Here is a 19,687-nt window from a genome sequence, read left to right on the forward strand (position 1 = left end):
GCTACCTATCCCCTGGTCCCGCTGGACCGTCTGAGCGGTGTCTAGCCAACACCCCCTACCTCGCGCCGTCGGTAGCCCACACATACAGATCCACACACATGAACATCACCTCTCTCTACGTCTCGAGTCTCTCCCCCGTCTAGCCATAGAGCTATATAGCCCACATGCCTCTACGACTGACCCTCGTGTTATAGTCCAACCAGGGGTAGCTATAGGTAACAGTGGTCTAGCCATCCAACTGTATACACATTTTTTACATCATGTTACTTTTTTTATTCGACACGCTAAATACATTTTAAATAAGCCAATAAAAAAAGGTAAAAAATCAAACCTAAACTAAAATACATCATCCATATTATTAATAAAAATACTACAGACAAAAATATATAAAACCGATATTACTTATATACTTACTCATAAATGATATCAAGGCTGACGGTTCGGAGACTAGACATTACGCAATTAAAGTTACACACTAGAGAAACTGAGTGTATGTTCAGGTGGATAGAAATCGGATAATTGTCATAGGTCAGCGTTGAATAAAAAAAAGTTAAATAAAGTAACTACAAGGATTTACGCAAAAGCAAATGTCTCAATGTGTGGGTTTTTTTTTTTTTATTTTTATTTTTATTTTATTTTTATATTTACTCTGTTCTACTCTCTGGCAAAGCAGCCGGTATGCGTGAGACTGAAGGAAAACAGGCCGCGTGCGTCCAAGAATACTTGATGTCCCGGCGTATATAGTGTTGTGAGTCAACCTCTGGAGCAGTTTAAATAATAATAGTAGGTTTGCCGCGAATTCAGCCTTGTATAATGTCTGAATAGCACACGTCGTGGGCATTGAGAACATATTCATCTAGGTATATGGAAACAGTGGAAGAAAAAAGTTAAATAAACTAGAATGAAGATGAAGACGGGGAGAATTATTATATTAAATTATTGCAACATAATGATGATAATTTAGCAGCAATGTTGCGTGATCATTTCGACATTATTTAAATATTATATTTAATTATTTTTATTTCAGTATGTTGTATATACCGTGGATATGGATATTTAGCCGCCGGCAGAGCTCTCTTCCTGGGCTGAAATGCCCAAATGATGCCCGGTTCACCTCTCTCCCTTACTCATGCATTAAAGCTCTCTTATTCACTCTAGTTCTCTTGTTCCCTCGCTCTGTTTCTCCCTCTCGAATCGCCAATGTCTGCGGCTGGGTGGCGGTGACTGCAGGGGGAAGCCGCTGCTACGTACTCGTGACGTTGCGTCTAGACGCCCCCTCCAACGCCGCGCGCGACGACGTCGTTCCTGATATGGTGAATTTGGTACGGATATATAGGTAGAGTTTAAACGCGCGCACACTCTCTCTCTTTTTTTCTGCAATACGTATATATATATATATATATATACCAACTCCTCGACTGAGATAAAGAAGAGCAAGGTCCGAAGTAGCATCACTTTGTCAACGACTGATCTCCCTCCTCATTCTCATCCTCAACCTCCTTTAGCATCACCACCACCTCCTGCACCTCATCAACTATCTCATTCTCCATTTTCCCCACATCCTCATCCTCATCCTTATCCTCCTCATCCTCTTCTTCACTTGACGATGCGTCGTCTTTTTCAACAGTGCGTTTATGCCTGAAAATATAAACGGCATGACCTTGACAAGGCTATTAATATGTTAACAGTTTTTTCAAAATAAAAAAAAAAGTGATAATTTTTTTTTTATATTTAATTTAAAATATTTAAAAAATTATCAAAACACCAGATAGCGAATAAAATTTATGATCAAATATTTAGCAATTAATTATTCACCAGATGAGGGATTAAGTCTGAGAATTTGTGAGCAAATATTTAATGATAGTGATTTTAGTTTTAGCACAACTCCAGTAGTATAGGTACAGCTATAGGTATACAAAGTTGTATACGCGTCAGGATTATAGTGGTAAATTTTTAAACCTTGACAAAACGTAAATGCAATTTAGGAAGATGCAGTTGAACAATATACCTCCGACAGTCCGCTGCGACGAATACACAAACTCATACTTCTCTCAGCTCTCTTCATTCTATAACGTAGTCGTAGTCGTACTCGGTATTATGCAGAGGCGGTAGGGGTGAACCGTCGAGGAGAGTAAGAGAGTGAGTAAAGTGAATCGGGGGTCTCCCGTCTAGACTAACCCCCGCCGAGACACCCTTCGCATCAGACATCAGACCACAGTATATAACCAAACTGTTGCAGTCACCCTGACTCTCTCTCACTCTCTTATATACTCTCTCACTTGGAACCTTTTGAAAAATTCAAATATAATACATATATATATACATATACACACACATGGCTTCATGTCAATTCTACATCATTCATATATGATTGAACAAGTCTTTGAGATAAAAAAAAAGCTATAAAATTAAGAAATCAAAAAGAGAAACTTAACTTTTTATCTTTTTTTGGCAGCTCTAAACACCGAGTCATCTTATTTCGCAAAGATACCATGTGCAATTATATACATATAGTCATCCAACAGCACACATCCAACAAAAGTAGTTTTGTTTCTATACACATGTACACATATATGTATATAAGTGCAAAACGGCCTCGCAATGACGACGGTGGACAGCGAGGTAAGGGGGGTTCAACGACCCACTGACAAGCGGACGCGGGCCAGACTATACTACTCTACAACTCGCATTTTACCCACACACATGAACAAGAGACCCTGTACTATATAACCAGACTCAGACCATGTATAGCATACAGCTTTCATACGCTCTTTACACCACCAGCGAGCGTGGTATCAACGCATTATTATCCCCATCGACTTTTATCACAGGACGATATTGTATAACTACTGACTACGGCTAGCCGACGATGAGTAGTTCCACTTACTTACGAGACTAATACTGTTTTGTATTTCACACAGACGGAAACCCAAAATGAGCTGAGCCCAGAGCTGGGATTTTCCGGTGTACTGGTATCAGGGTCGACTGCCACCGACGACCAGTCTATGTACATATGATTAACACGCGTCGAGGTAAGATGGGACGATGACATTGCCTAATGTAGACCCAGGCTGATCAACGTCCACTCCACTTGGCTGATGATCGCCATTAAATCACCAAAAACAAAAAATATTTAAAATTTAAATTCTCGGGTTGTTTAATTATAAATTCAGCTACTCATATTAATGATAACAATCGACTGAAATTTATTAACTTGAATTGCGCAGGTGTTGTCAGCAGCAGCAGCAGCAAAAGCATGGAAGCAGCATCAACGAAAATCATTTTAGCAGATAAATGTTGGATAGCAGAGAGTATGATAATTAATGATTTATATCTCTAGAATATGCAGCACTACACTCATCTCGATGTAAGTCCGCAAGAATAATTTATTAAAGTGCTTCCGTTGAGCTCTGCAATACAATTTTACTAGTCTGACACATTTAACTGCATCATCAAAAACATATAAATGTCAAAAGAACCATCTCAATGATAAATAATTATTTACTCAGAATAATGTATTCTCTGGGTGGATTTTTATTGTTACATAAAAGCTAAATTTATAAAATTATAAATACAAATAATGAGGATCATTTTGTAGCTAAGTCCTGATTTAATTTCCTCCGAGTGGTTTATACTGTTTTGGAGTATTGGATTTTGGAGCTGTGATAGGAAATCAAATTAGTATCACAGTCACATGGCGCCAAAGTAAGACAGGATATATGTATATATATTGAATATATAGTGATAATAATAATAGTAATAATGATGATTATAAGAAAGCATATCTAGAGAATGAGAAAAAGGTATATCAGAAGAAAGAGTAGTAAGCGTTAATTGTATAAAAGCATCAGAGACAGACGCTCTGGTACATATTTCTCTACTTGGAGGAAAACAAAATTAGCACGATAGATACGACGCCGTGTTGGCGCGCTTGATACGAAGTAAAGGGCTGAAGAAGAAGAACGAAGAAGCATCATCAGAATATTGCCATCGGCACAGCTCTTAGCTCGCCTTGGCTCCCATCCGAGAGAACATTAAATCCCGAGAAGAACCGAGCATTTGCGAATTCATCCGATAATCACCGAGAATAAGCGGAAAATGTTGGTGTGGCGTTGAGCGTCGCGACGGCGCTGAATCCTCTACTCTTAAGCTCAACACACCAGTGCCATTCGACTACATACGACAGCAAACTTGCTGCATATCATCCGGGTTATCATTTTTTTACTCGCGGCTTACATATATGTATAGTTTTATTTATTTTTTTAGTTGGTTTTAAAACCTAAGACCGGGCATTATTTATTTCTCACTCCAACCAGAGACCGCGAGACCCGCAACCAGAGAGAGAAAGAGTTACTGGGCATCTGTTTGTTACTGGTTTTGTTACACTATACCTGTTTAATACTGGTCATGTATATATATATATAAATATATTATGTACGCTGTATAGTCTTTACGAAACACACATGGTGTGGTGGCGGTGGAGGAGGAGGAGGACGGTGTATTGCGGTGGGTTTACACAGTGTGTGGATATCATCAAGACGACACAACGTCACACCACGCGGCTCGGTTAGCCGTATGCATACATGTACACATCCACACATCCAAACATAATGTTACACACATGTGAAACACATCATAACAATATACACACATGCACACACGCATGCGCGCACAAAAAAACCTCAACTTCCCCTTTACTTTATACTTATTCGAAATGATACATCCGTAAGACTCGAATTGCATCTTGGATCACGACATCGTACATACAACAAGAGAGTTATAAAATAATAAATAAAAAAACAACCAGGAGGAGAGTGAACGACCGAGCGGGGAGGAAACTAAAAGAGCGAGATTCAGAAGAGAGTGAGTAAGTGAGAGGTGGACACGGCAAACTCTGCGACGATAAACCACATAAGCAAGTGAGTGTTTTCTTGACATCAATGAATAATAAAAGTACACATGTATATATATATACATATATGTACATATGTCTGCATGTATGAAATATACTCCATGTGTATGATATATATAATACTGTGACGGCGGAGTCAGCATGGCCGTCCTTTTGATGAGTCGCGAGAGAGCTAAGGCGTAACGACGCCGTAGGCCGGTGACGCGAACCTTTTTTTTCCCCTTTATGCCGGTAATTTTTTTTATTGATTTTTAACATCATGGTAAAATAGTATGGTGTCAGTAGTGATAGCAGGGGTTTTAACAAGTTTGCGTTAATCTGCTATATTGCAGACAATTCGCGATTCTCCGGATCGCGGATGTGGTTCATTCGAAAATAGAACATTAGTGGGGGTATAAATATGTATGTCGTTTAAATTTTTTCCCACCATACACTTACACGCACGCATACGCTTAATTCACTTAGCTCTCTCGTACTCTCCCACCGATTTCTTTGGAAACTCAGCTGCCTTTCTCACGAATCTATGCCATCACGGTTTATTTATTTTACGGATTTTTTACTTTATTCACTCTCTTTATTAATATTGTATTTGGCTTTTCAGGTTTTCCGGATTAAATATTGTGCCGATGAGCTACAGCTGCTGAAGTCAACAGTGGACAAAGAAGAAAATTATCTTTTTTATCTTGCTCAAAAGATTGCCACCGCCACCGCTGCCACCGCCAGAGCTTGGGGAATCGACGACCAGTGAAGAAGGAAGTAGTAGTATACAATCTTAATATAACGAAGAAGAGACTGAGAAAGATAATTCAAAAGGAATGATGCCAAACAGAAATATTCTCAATGTTTTGACTAGTAAAACTACTATTACTACTACAATTGTAAATTAAAAGGCACAACTATGACGACAACTCGGTCAGAGTTGAAACCGCTTGTCACTTGGTCCTTCTGCCAAGTGCCATGATGACAGCCACTAAAGTCTATCATGATAATTCAAATTTACGTCTACCGCAGGTGCTAACTATCGGGACAAATTCACCATCAACTACTTGCACTTGTGCAACCACGATAACGCGGCAATGTAATAAAGAAATTCCGGAATTGACGATTATTAATAACAATAGTAATAATAATAAAAAAATAATATTAATAATAACAAGTGAGGAATGCAATAGTGCCGTCGGTGATGGCAATAAACAACGAGGGTGATAATTGTCTTAGTGTTTAATAAAATAATATATCCATATATATTTAACGTAACAGTGCAAGTGGTGGTGCAGAAGAGAGTAGTGGACGACAGTTGCCGAGCCGATGTCATCACGGTCGTCTTATCCCGATGAGCCGGGTGCCGCAGGTCGTGCTGGGACCCGCCCGAGGGGCCCGAGTAGTCCCATAGACGGTGGGAGAGGAGTTGACGAGGAAAAAGAAACCAAAAAGAGAAAAAAGAAAAAGAAGAAGAAGTCGTCGTTAGTGCTGGTGGTGGTGGCGGTGGCGGAGGCGCTCGCCGCGAATAACGTGGTGGATACCACTGAGGTCAAGGTCACCGGGAAGGACAACAACAAGCACGGAAGAACAAAGACGTCGACGACGCCAGGCACCGCCTTTATGGGCGCACGTGAGTGCTTATTTTATTTATTTGTTACAACCATTTGTCTACCCATTATCATTATATTTATTTATTTATTAATTTTATGGTTTGTTGTTGCTTTTAACTACCTCTACTATATAATATATAGGCGCATAAAAATTATACATACATAGGAAGGAATAATGTATGGCAATAAATGCTCGGTTTAAAAGTAAATGTGGTCATATACCTGCGTGCTCTAGCTAAACCACCGTGAAATTACCTTCGGAAACTATGAATTAGTATCGTTGAAAAGTTTTTATAATATTAGTTCATTGGTTGTTGGTTTTTTGTTTTCGGTTGTTGCTGTATATGTAATGTAAGCAAACAAGTCGACAAGTAGATATAGCAGCAACAGTCAGCCAGTGGATACGTAAGCAGGCAGTCAGGCAAGCAGAGGCAATTCGGGGGAGAAAAAGTGTAGAGAGCCCCTCGACTACTTAGCCTCGTACATAACGCACACGGAGGGTTGTCGGATTGGGGTAGGAAAATATGGTGCCAAGTGCACGCGGCACTAGGGCATCGACCATATTAAACATCAGAACGCGCATTGCGCGTAACTCATCATCAACAACATATCACATGTACAACACATATCCAGGTGTGTTTATACGCGAGGCATTAAGTGATAGAGTAGCTTCGTGTTGCTACATCACTTTATAACTCATCACATGTGCATATTGACGTATACATAAACATATTCGTACATGTGTGTATTTATATTACTTATATACACACACACGCAGACATTTAACTGTAGGAATTTGACGGGAATTGCTGTAATGTACGATTGAAAACACGAGGCGTGAGCTGATGCGCGACTCACTCACCAGGCATCAGAATAATGTATATATGTAGAGCGAGCGAATGGCCTATAGTGTGCCTCGTCATCTCGTCGTATGGTGAATCGAGGATATTTTTAGCTGCGCCCACTCAACAGATATAATTTCATGGGAAGACACACAATGTATATTTATTTATAAATACATTAGTATAACATAAACAAGCGTGAATACTTCTCTAATGCACATATGATGTATTTATATATATATATATATATATATTTACATCAATATGTGTAGCATTACTATTTTTTACTACACTACTATACTATTACTACTGTTACCACTGTTATATATTATTGTTTAGTATATATCTGAATTGTAAATAGTTACTGCATGCATGCTTTCGGCCTACATATTAATATGAACACGTGTGCTTAGCCGAGAGTTAACACGATACAATTGGTCTTGCGATATGAGGTGAACGGACTCGTAAGATTCAAGTGTCATTGTTCGGCCTCGGAGCGACGCGACGTGGACATATAACGTATATTATGTTTGTACATACGTCTGTGTATACATAATACACATATGTATTTATATATATAAAAATATGTATATTGAATGTGGCTTTAGCAGTTTGTTGCTCTCTTCCTTTAAGCTCTAACAAATCACGTACGTGGTTCAACAACAGTCAAATATTGACCGCATATGTATATAAGTTCTTAACATATAACGTTATATATTTATGTATATATGGATGATGAGCCCTACTCGACACATGAGGTGTATAGGAGGAAATAAATATAGCTGGCCACGTACGCTGGCATACATGCGAGTACGTTACCGCAGAGTATGCGAAAATATAGAGAGTAAAAGAGTGAAAGAGCGAGAAAGAGATAAAGAATAAATGATGTCTGGTGAAGGCGCGCGGTAAAAATAGTCGAGACATTGAAATATTTGGATGCCATGGAATGCAAAGCGCGTAATCTACAACTCTCTTAAAATTTACTTCTCTTCTGTATATGTAGCATAAATGGGTGGGAAAGAAGTGAGTTAGGTTAAGTATAGTGTAATATTGGAGCAGATATAGACTGCTATTACTACTGATGATATTTCTACTACTACTACTACTACTAGTACTACTACTACTACTACTACTACTACTACTACTACTACTACTACTACTACTACTACTACTACTACTATTAATACTACTACTATTGCTGGTATTACAATTACAAAAATCTTGTAGTTGTGTCATGCACGGAAATCCTAGACCTGTTAGATACCTTAAACATCCCCCGCCTCGCAGGTTCCTATCTTAAACATATTGTATCACTGTCATATTAATTTTAAATATAACATCTCATATTCAGAAGTAACAGAAGCAGAAGCTTAAACATGTTTATACTGACACCCTTAATAACTTGATACTGTTATTTGCTGAACTTTATACGTCGGCTGACGATGACTGAGTATTATGTATATCATAGTACATTCATATGTATACATTTTTATGGTTTATATATGTACATGTGTTTAGTAGTAGAGAGAAAAATAAAGAGAGCGTGTGTCAGAGTACAGACAAATCGACCACTATCAGCAGCCGACGAGGCCACGACCTGATGGTCGCTTTATGAAATCTACTGATTTATTGCTCGCAATAAAAAATAATAATAATATTCATATATAAAATTTCGAAAGGCTACTAGGGTATTCTGTAGATGTCATCTCTCTAGTACTCCTCTCACATATGGAGCTTGTTTTTTAAATCTATAACATTTCTGACTGTCTATCATTTGCTGACGAAATGTATAAATCAGTCAACACAATGCAGATTATGAATGGGTATAATACTTTACTTAAACAATTTAGGATATGCAGAAAAATAAATGGACTCCGTAATTACGAAATCATGAGTCGCGGAAGTGGAAGTAAATCTTCTAAAGGTTACAGCGGATGGTCTTTGCGACATCATTTATATTTTTATTTCCCTTCCCTTACACATTATCTATCTTCGCCTACAGATATTTATAGTTTTTTTATATTAATGTATAATCTTTTTTCTCATATATATTTGCTCGTGAACTCGGGATGCGTCGATGCATAATTTTCCCGGAAAGATGATATACAATACAATGTACAATAGCTGAATTCAAAATAAGCTTTGTGTATTTTTTTTCTTATATTTTTATATATATACGAGGAGGATTAATCGTATGGCCATTCGTCAATAGCATACAGTACTGCAGTATTATGTATATACGGGCAATGTGAGATGAGAGTATGTAAAAAATGTAAAAAAAGTAGAAATAAAGAAAGAAAGAAAGAAAGAAAGAAAGAGTATGTGGCCTGACACTATCGTGCATCTGCGCCGCGGATATGAAAGAAGAGATGAAAAGGGTAAAAGAAAAACGTTGAGAGTGAGAACAAGAGGAGGTGTACGACGTCTGTGAGATATGATAGCTGGTTATCATAACTCCCATCCCCCACAGCGTACTCTGTTTCGGATCCTCTTACTCTTACTCTATACTACACTACACCAAGTCTCTCTTATACTCATTTTCTCTCTCTATCTCTCATACTCTCTCTCAAACTAACCGCTTCGACATTTGCCCCTACCTCGTCGTGTCTCGATCGCCACTTCCACAGTTTCCCCTGACCCCCATAATCCCCCCGTCTAGACGGCGCGCACACAGATTCACTACTCGCCAATGCCTCTTGCGTTACCACGTGCTTTCGCCGTCTCTCCTCGTTATATTGCTTTTATATATCTGTATATGTGTATACATACACACACATATATATGCGTATATATATGTATGTTGTAACTGACTGTGTCTGGTTCTTCTTGCACTTTAGTATACATGTTTATTATTGTACGAGTGGATAAAAACCATGAGACGCCGCAACTGCTCGAGCAAAAAATAATAATTATTCATAAATTCGTAATGGCAGCAATGAAGACCAGCGAAATAAAATTATGAAAAGCAATCCTTACTTTTTGTATGTTTTTTTTTTTATTTTTTTTTATTTTGGAGTTTATTTAAAACTTATATATATATAGTCGCAATGTTAAATATGATTATTCGTTTACGTTTGGTGGTATCGCGAGTGTATTGACGAGTAACGACAACGACACGACAATAAATGGTGACGGTGAGCGAGAAGGGGTTAAGGGGAGTAGGGGCGAGTTTTCGGGCCAGTCTGGCTTCGAAACGATCGTGGTCGTTAAACGAGCCGCGACCTTGGCCGAGGGAAGGTTGGCCGCGCGTGCGGAGGTTGCTCTGCACTCGACGAGACAGACAAGCGTTATAGTATATATGCTTGTATATATATATATATATATATATATATATATATATATATATATGTATGTACAGCATAGAGAGAGAGTGTCGCCCACCGACTAGTCAGACCGAAGAGCATCTGCTGCTGATGCCGCTTCTATACAATTTACGGTGCACTTTAATATAATTCCTCTTATATATTTTTTATAAACAATAATTTACAGCCGATATTTTAAATAATTACGAATTCAAATAAACACTCAATATCCATACGTGAATTAACGATGCAAATTCGTATTATTTTTTCATAAATATCTAATGTATGAGTTATATATAATGAGAATCGATATGCATGCAAGTCTATTATAAAAACAAGAGGTTAAAAGTAGAGCCAATGAGAATTCCGCGAAACAACACACGTATTCGCGGTAGCGATTTAAACTTCTCGGCTCTCTTTCTCTTTTTATTTATTTTTCTTTCTCTGTACTATGCTCTGATGTACATAGTTGGTTCTTCTATACTGTATTAGTGAGTTCTTGGTCAGAAGGCCGTTACACAATGCAATGACGTAAGACATAAAATCAATGGACTTGCACGCGAATCAGATAATTTTCCACTTGCAGCGAACCGACATTGTACATATTACCTCGTATGTATGCACATATTAACTATCAGACATCCATCCACATTCAAATGTATATCTATATATCTATGTTTTAATATTTGTAACACGATATGTTGGCATTAATATATATATATAGTCCCCTTGCCTTCAACCATAACGACCGTACCATTTTTTTCTCCCTTCGTCTCTTATGTACCGACATATACAAAATACATGATGACCGTGATGATATATATACATATATGTATGTATGTAAATGGGTGTACGCAATAAAGTCACACTAACAAAATGTACATACGTAAATAATTATCGTAGCCTCATTGATAAGTGCGTGTAGTGTAAAATACAAAAGAGCGATAATGCGACCGATTTAAATTTCCAGAAGCTTCGTGATCGTGACTCGATGAGTAAACCTTACTTTAACTTGTTCCATTCCATTCCCATCGAATCCTGTCCGCGATCGCGAGTATAGCAAGTCTGCAACCAGCCAGCCAGCCAGCCAACCCATGCAAGTATTAAAATGCAAAAAGGACTGCTTGGATTTTTCCGTATCTTGGAGGTCGTGCAGCGAAAAAGCGCATTCACCGGCCGGCTGGTCCGGCTCAGGCTGCTCTGGCTCGTGCGCACACGTGCAAAACGACATCAACAGTACCCAGTACCAGCACCAGCACGAATACCAATACAAGTACCAGTACTAGCACACGTTAATGTAATGGTGTTCTGTACAGCAGGGCCAGAGGGTCGACACAGACAGAGAACAGTGTGGCCAGGGTGCTGCAAGGAGTGCTGAGCAGTAACAGAATGAGAAAGAGAGAGAAGAAACTATAGTCGAACGAGCAATACAAGTTAAGGGGAGTAAAGTAAGGGGGTAGTTGTACATATACTTACACATGCGCAATTTTATGTGAGAGAGTAAAGTCGCGGTTTTACTTGTACTTGTAATTGTAAATGTATGTGTGCTAAGTCTGTGTGCACATACACAGACAAAAGGCGCTAAGCCAACGTCTGGTGTAGTCGGTGGGGCAAGGCAGTCTGTCGGCTGTGGGCGGCGGGGGATGTCAGACAGTATTGCGGGCGCAGGACTGCACGGGTCGACGAGCGAGAGGTGCAGAGGGTGGTGCTGCTGCAGACTTGTGTGTACTGTACATACCATAGTATTGAGCAAAAGTCTGTGTACTTGTAAACGTCGGGAGGAATAGTGGTGGTAGTGGTGACGGTGTAATGGTGATGGCGGCGGCGGCGGCGAGACGTAGAGGGGGAAAAAACTCGCGACAGGCCGATCGACGACGGTGCTGCGGCCTCGCAGCCACCGGATGAGTTCAGTCTGCCGCTGGACTTGATGTGCAATCAACGCCCACGCTGCAACTGTCACTCGCTCGTTACTCGCAGTTACGTTTCACCAAGTGTGACATTTGTTACGAGCGGCTTTTCGTCGACAACATTCCGGGTGTCGTCCCGACATTGGCGGCAACTTTTACGCGGATTATTTAAAATATAAATAATAAATATATTTTTTTATTATGTAAATATTTATAGTAGTAATAATATAATAAAAGTGATTTTGGTACCAAGACGACAGACAATAATTGTTAATTTAAATTATTATTTTATTTATTTTATTAATATTTATTTTTTTAAAGTAATTTGGGACAAATCCGGATAAGTGACGCGACTTTTTCCTGGTCATCTCTTGCCAGTTTAGTAATAATACTAAGTTGAGTAATACTTGCTCTTGCAGTTGATCTAAAGACGACGACGTTGCAAAGTCTATCTAATGAAAACACAGTGCTCTCTCATCGCCGTCAACGTCGTCGTCGTAGTCGTCTTCGTCGTCTCAAGTAGCCTCTGCCAAACTTGGTCGTCCAAGTTACAGGGAGTGACTACTGACTACTAACAACACATCACTTACACACTGCCAGTGTCTTTATATTGAAAAAGATAGAGAGTGAAGTGAGACAAGCGGCTTGAGGTGTTTTTCATACCGTGTCCTGTGTAATGGTGTTGTTTTGTTTAAATTTAAAATTCAAAATTTAAAATTACATTTTCCTCAGTACGTGACATAAAAATTAAATTTTAAAAAATTAGCAAAGGGGAAAGGAAACGTCATCATCATCAAGACTGAAAATAATAAGAGACCAAGGGCAAATAACGCGGCGCCATGCTCTAGCTTGACAGCTGACAGACGCTGTGTTGTAACTATACGTTGAATCTCTTCTTCACCGCATCACATACACACGTAATATATGTGCCCTGTGTGACTATTGTTCTGAACCAGTGTCCGTGTGTATGCAAACCTACACACGCACACCGCACGTACATAAAACTATATACACATACATACAGACATATAAAGTACGATATAAATCCTCGATTCGTATTCTAACCGTCAATCTGGCGTCATCATCATTCAAATGAAGCTGCGGCGTCGCTGCATACAGACGCTCGGCGTCTCTGTCAAACAATTGAGGAGAAAGTTGGTCGAATTGGGTGCGCGAATCCTCCACGTTCATCAAACATCTAAATCCAGTGACATGGCCCTGATGGTAGGTATCTTGATAAGCAAATAATAAAATTTAAAAAAATAAAAAACAAGTTAAAAGTAACAGCAGTAAAAAATTTATCTTACAGTCAAAGTATTTTTTCTTCGCTTCATTATATGTATGCTATACATGTATATATATTATTTAGAACACCTGTATTGGCAAACAGAGAGAGGGAGTGGGACTGTGTTGTCTTGCACATGCTTGCGAGCAGCTCGTTGCACTTTTTATAGGCCATAAACGTCGGCTTTAATAATATTTTTTTTCCCTCCTCCACTACTACCTTAGACGGCACCTCCGCCCCCTTCTTCTTCTGCAACCAGCACCAGCGGGTACTGGAAGAAATTAACGAAATAAAAAAATGTAAAAGAAAATTGTAGTGGGTAAAAATAAATACCGAGGATAAAAAAAAATTAGCCGATGCACAGGAAAAATATAAAGGCCGTTAAACCTTATATCGCAACGTCGGCACGGACGTCGGTCGTCTCGCGTTTCTTCCGTCTGGCCCAGAATGCGATTCCGTGGCTGCTTTCACTGCAGTTCATTGCGCTCGTCATGCTTGGGTCGTGACTGTCCCGACCGCGTTGCGCCGGTCGATATGGACTTTCAAATATTCTACTAGCTTCTTCACCCCATCTACGTCGTGTCTTTTCACGTGTACGTTTACCACACCGTCATCTATATCTATATGTCTATATACTCCATACCGTCTATACCTCTCTCTTTACTCTCTGATGCTTACTGTACTGAAGGTACTTATAAATACGTACATATATACACGTAAGTGCTGAATTGAACTGGAAAGAAAAAGAAAAAAAGAAATAAATAAATAAAATAAAAAAAAAAACCTATTCAATTGTCTGATTAACATGCAGAGTGTATTGAAAAGCAAATGCATTCACAACTCTTTCCCTTTCCTTACATCCTTGACACACTAGACATATTCTGCACGTGGGAAAACTCATGTATTAAAAAAAAAAAAAGAAAAAAAACTACAACGCCGACAATAAATAATGAAATATTACCAAGTAATTGCAATTTGTTGCGTCGCATGTCGTTATTGAGAAAAATTGTGTATGCAAAATATAAAAAAAAAAAAAAAAAAAAAAAAAAAAGTTCAAGTATGTACAAGCAATTGACGTCTAACGATTATTATTATTTTTATCATCATTATTATGTATATTTCTATTCTACATAGCGCGTGTATTGTTCGCGATCAGGCGATGTCATCGGGCGATTGAGAAACGATGAGGAAACGCACAAACAGTAAAGCGTTTAGTTGTAATGTACAATACGAGGGAAGTTAAGTTTAGTGTTGTGTATTGTATTGTATATATATGTATATATATAGAGGCAAATGTGTGCGTGATTCTCTGACAGAAACAGCAGCAGGAGCAGCAACAACCACAGCTACGAGTATTGTGCAATGCTATGGAATAGCGAGACGTCGATCGATCGCGCGAAAAATAAGATTCGAAAATAACTACTCGTACTTAACTCTTTCTCTCTTCGTCTGTCGTAAGATCAAACGACCTTGATGCTGCTGCTGATAGACAGTGCATTCGCGAAGGAGAATTAATCTATCGATTAATACTCAAACTTATTTATGTCTGCAAGAATTAACAGACTAGACCAAGACTAGCCAATTGTCTGGTGGTTATTTTCCGTTAGGTAGAGTTGATCTATAAAAATAATGTCATTGACGACAAGCTCGCGGTTGATTCGATCGATGGCCTATCAATGCCAAATCGTCTAGTCAAGTGTCTGTAGTATTTAAATAAATAGAATTTAAAGTTGCATTGATTGCAGGGGATATCAAAATAAATACCACTGAGCATTTAATTGTGTATTTACATGATAGACATATGTGTAGATATAAGTGTATGCACATTATCCGCACACACGCTCACACATTTCAGTCGTCTTTATGACGGCGTATAGTGTGACTTTATCTGAAACGTTCAGGAGTCAGGAGCTAAACGCATGGAACGATTTAATGAAGAACGCCTTGTATAATCAACTGTCTAGACTCTCGACATTATTTATCAGGGTCTCGTTAGCTTTATCTCCGGCAAACGGGAAATGTGCACTGCGCAAAGTTACGCAAGTACGTCCGTTCGAGTGTTCAATGTTTTCATTTTATATTTTTTAAAATACACTATTATTTTTATCAAAACTTATTGCCTGATAATATTTTCGAGGCTACTTCGCACTCGATTGATACAATTTATATAAATATATATGTGTATATTCAATTAAGTATAGCAATAACATTATTATTAACAAAATCATGCATTACGATATCTAAAATAATATTTAACATTTATATGACATCATATCTTATATTCTTTACATGCTTGACTGATTACATTTTATATATAGATATTTCTTTTGATCCACTTAATGTCTTGCGAAAATGTCACGTTATATTTTTTATTTATAGAATTAAAAGGGAAAAAGCCACGAAGTATAATTAAAATTACGTATGGTTATATATGTATATATATATTTTCTGTATACATTAATAGAATTAAAAGTGCTGATAAAGAGTCAAATGATTATGACTAGCATAATAACAACAATATAATAAAAAAAAAAAAAAAAAAAACATGAGACGATGGATGATGATGATGATGATGTATAGTCTACGACTATCGGTGCACGCGCACTGATAACCGCAAACTAAAATACAATCAGCCACTTATCTATGGTCAAGCACGACGTCCCGGTATCATCAGTATATATATTTATATATGTATGTATAGATAATTTTTTTTTGCATATCATACAAAGACATGACAGATATCGGCGTTGTAAAAGGCTATTGTAGCTATACACGGCATTGTCTCTCCCTCTTTTCATTGTCCATTCGATGCACAGAAATAATAACAATGACAGTTAGTAATAATTGTTATTGTTATTATTACTATTATTGTAATAATAATAATTAAATTTAATTGTCTTTGTGTTTGTTAAACAGATGTTGTCGGTGAGCGCAGGCATGGATGTCGGCTGTGGGGGTCACGGTGGCCTCGAGAGTGCGACAGCAGTTGCTGGCGGTGCGGATGGCATGCAGGAGGCAATGGTCGCGGCAGCAAGAGATCGAGCTGTACGTACTGTAAGTGTACGACAAGATCTCGCTCTTGATTTACCACCGCGGCTTCAGCTCCCCGATGGTGAGGAGCGGCCCTATGGAGCTCATGCCGGGCTGCATCTTCGTGATCCTGAGCAGGTTTGTTGTCTTGACTATTATTTGTTACTGTAAAATAAATATTGTTATTGTTTGTGATAATTGATGTTTTTTTTTTTTTATTTAGGAAAGCGAGATTTATCAAAAATGCGTACGTCCACCTCCAAATCGAACAATATTTGACAGCGAGAGTCCACCTCCGTATACAAGAAGTCAATCAACGATACTGGATACTCCAGATCGGATAATACGTTGTCACAGTGCTGGTAGTTCATTATTGAGGGTATTTAAAAAATTCCCAAGCAATGTAGGTGGCTCAACACCGGTTGTTGTGGTGCCGCCATCAAGGCGGCCTAGTCTATCAAGCTATTCCGAGTCCAGTGGTAATTTGAGCAATTTATCAAGTCTGACTGTGGTACCTTGCGAGGCAGATGAGAATAACCATCTACATCATCGGGATCACGTTTGACCCAAGCCAACGTTGACATGTTGTCAACGAGCGCAACAATTGTGAAATGGCAGCAGATATATATTATTATTAATTATTCACTGAGCGACGAGACACAACGGGATTCTTGTGAGCAAACGTGGCTTTGTCTCATTGTTTATTATTATTATTAATTTTTTTTTTTTATTTTTTTTCGTTTATTATTTTTCTTTCTCTTTTATTTTCTTGAACATATTGATGACAATATAGCAGTATTGGTCATTGAATAGTTAAACTGTTTGCATCTACGAGCACACTCGTCGTCGTTGTCGTCGTCGTTGAGAATTATGGAGGAGTATGAGATCCTTAAGACTGACTCGTTGAAAAAATATTTAATAAATGGATACTAAAATTAAAAAAAAAATAAATAAGTAAATAAAATATTAAAAAAAAAAAAATTAAAGCAACATGCAAATCATGAGGTGACATTTTAGTTAATTGTCGCTAAATGATATGGGGATGATTGTATTGATTAAACTTGAAAAAATAAAATGAGATATAGTTAAAGTGAATGATGGAAAGAGACACATCAATACTGTGTCATATAGGACATAAGTAATAATCGAAAGTAATAGAGATGTTGTTAATGAAAAGAAAAAAAATAAATAAATAAAAAAACTAACTAATTAATTAACTAAATAAATAAATAAAGAAAAAAAAAGGAGAGCTGAAAGTCTGAAGACTTAAGAGATGTATTTGAGATAAACGTCCAATACAGCAATTGTACGATGATGCATAAGCAAAAAATAAATAAATAAATAATAATGATAATGAATAAAATTAATTACGACACATCGGAGAACTCTGTAAATATCAGAACACAGAGACGATGATTCTTCTTTATGCTCATGACTGATGTATGCAGACAACGAGAGCATAACCAAGGGTCAAGTTTGACGACGGTTCGACCAAGTTTGTTCTTCGAGGAAAAAAAATATATAAAAAAATAAGTAAAAAAATTAAGAAAAAAAAAGTATATGATAATAAAGTAAAAAGACTTAGTAAATTATTTAGTAAACGATATTGCGATTCTTGCATGTTTTGCGAATTTATTAATAGAGGAAAATAATTAAAATTAAAAAAAAAATACGGCGATATATTAAATATATTAAATGGATATATAAATAAATATATTATATATATATAAATAAATAAAGAAAATGAGAAATAGACATGCAAGTGACTTGAATGCATTTTTGTTGTGTGGTCATCGAGTTTTATTTCTTGATGAGTGTGTGGAAATTAATATGTCGGAAGATATTCAAAGGTGTGTGTGCCTGGCAATTTATTATGAGAATAAAAGTAATAAGAACGAACGAATAATAGTGCCAATTCGGTGAATAAATTAAATAAATTGAAAATTGTATATTATTAGGTAGTTCAATATCGATATTAATATTAATTAAATTTTTAAAAATTAATAAAATACAATAATGAATATGCTACGTATCGATGACGGAGAAAATGAAATTAAAATAGGACGGAATTAATTTTTTTTTATACATCAATTCAAATTGATACTATACGATAATGAGAATGTTAGAAAAAATAAATTAAATATCTCTGGCACGATAATATGTATTGATAAGTCAATTCGTTTTATCATTATTATTTTGACGTTCATTTTCTATTTTAGAATTTCATTTGGAAAAAAAAAATTATATTTATATATATATATATATATATATATATATATATATAATTTCTGCGTTTTAAAATGAAAAGTATATATACTGTGACTTGTCGTCGTGGCAGAGATTGATTATATAAAAATAAAGAAATTATTGTATGCAAAAAATTCTAGTGAAAAATTAAAAAAAAAAAAACTAATGATAATTAAATTAGATAAAAAAAAAATTAAGTCTCGCGACTCAATCTCCATTATCATCGTGATTAAAATAAAAAATAAAATTATTAAAATCACGACGACAATTGTATATGTATTTAGGAGATGTGTGTTAAAAAACGCAGACGCAAATCAACGATAGTAAAAGTTTTTATGATATTTTTCTCAAGGCAATGTCCGGCCAGTTATTTACGCAATAATCCGACCGTTTATACTTTACGTGCTAATCGTATAGCTCGAAAGATAAAACGTCAAAACTAATACATAATTAAATTAAATTTAAAAAAAAATAAATAATTAATTGAAAAACAATTTTTCTCCTCTCTGTATCTTTAAAATGTGTTCACGCGTATGCAATATTAGGTGTTGAATAAAAAAAAATTGTATA

At 37.0% G+C, this 19,687-nt stretch overlaps 1 protein-coding gene across 2 annotated transcripts; it reads left to right on the forward strand.

Moving 5' to 3' along the window:
• The first annotated feature begins 3,970 nt into the window (after window positions 1–3,970).
• On the forward strand, window positions 3,971–18,668 carry LOC103578118 (uncharacterized). 2 transcript variants are annotated; one of them, XM_014440890.2, is made up of 4 exons: window positions 3,971–4,919; window positions 5,514–6,524; window positions 16,757–17,008; window positions 17,094–18,668. In XM_014440890.2, the coding sequence occupies exons 3-4, from the start codon at window positions 16,757–16,759 to the stop codon at window positions 17,433–17,435; spliced, it is 594 nt and encodes a 197-aa protein (XP_014296376.1). In that variant the 5' UTR covers window positions 3,971–4,919; window positions 5,514–6,524; the 3' UTR covers window positions 17,436–18,668. The 2 variants fall into 2 exon arrangements, with proteins under 2 accessions (XP_014296376.1, XP_008557299.1); XM_008559077.2 differs by lacking the exons at window positions 3,971–4,919; window positions 5,514–6,524 and adding an exon at window positions 10,995–13,779.
• Window positions 18,669–19,687: the final 1,019 nt, after the last annotated feature.

This window comes from Microplitis demolitor, chromosome 4 (genome assembly GCF_026212275.2).
Source record: "Microplitis demolitor isolate Queensland-Clemson2020A chromosome 4, iyMicDemo2.1a, whole genome shotgun sequence".
Classification (NCBI taxonomy): domain Eukaryota; kingdom Metazoa; phylum Arthropoda; class Insecta; order Hymenoptera; family Braconidae; genus Microplitis; species Microplitis demolitor.

Excerpts from the sequence above, each read along its gene's own strand:
- LOC103578118 (XM_008559077.2), top strand. The coding sequence starts at position 13,648 with ATGAAGCTGCGGCGTCGCTGCATACAGACGCTCGGCGTCTCTGTCAAA. Across the intron at positions 13,780-16,756 it reads CCAGTGACATGGCCCTGATG|ATGTTGTCGGTGAGCGCAGG; the intron begins GTAGGTATCTTG and ends TTTGTTAAACAG. Across the intron at positions 17,009-17,093 it reads ATCTTCGTGATCCTGAGCAG|GAAAGCGAGATTTATCAAAA; the intron begins GTTTGTTGTCTT and ends TTTTTTATTTAG.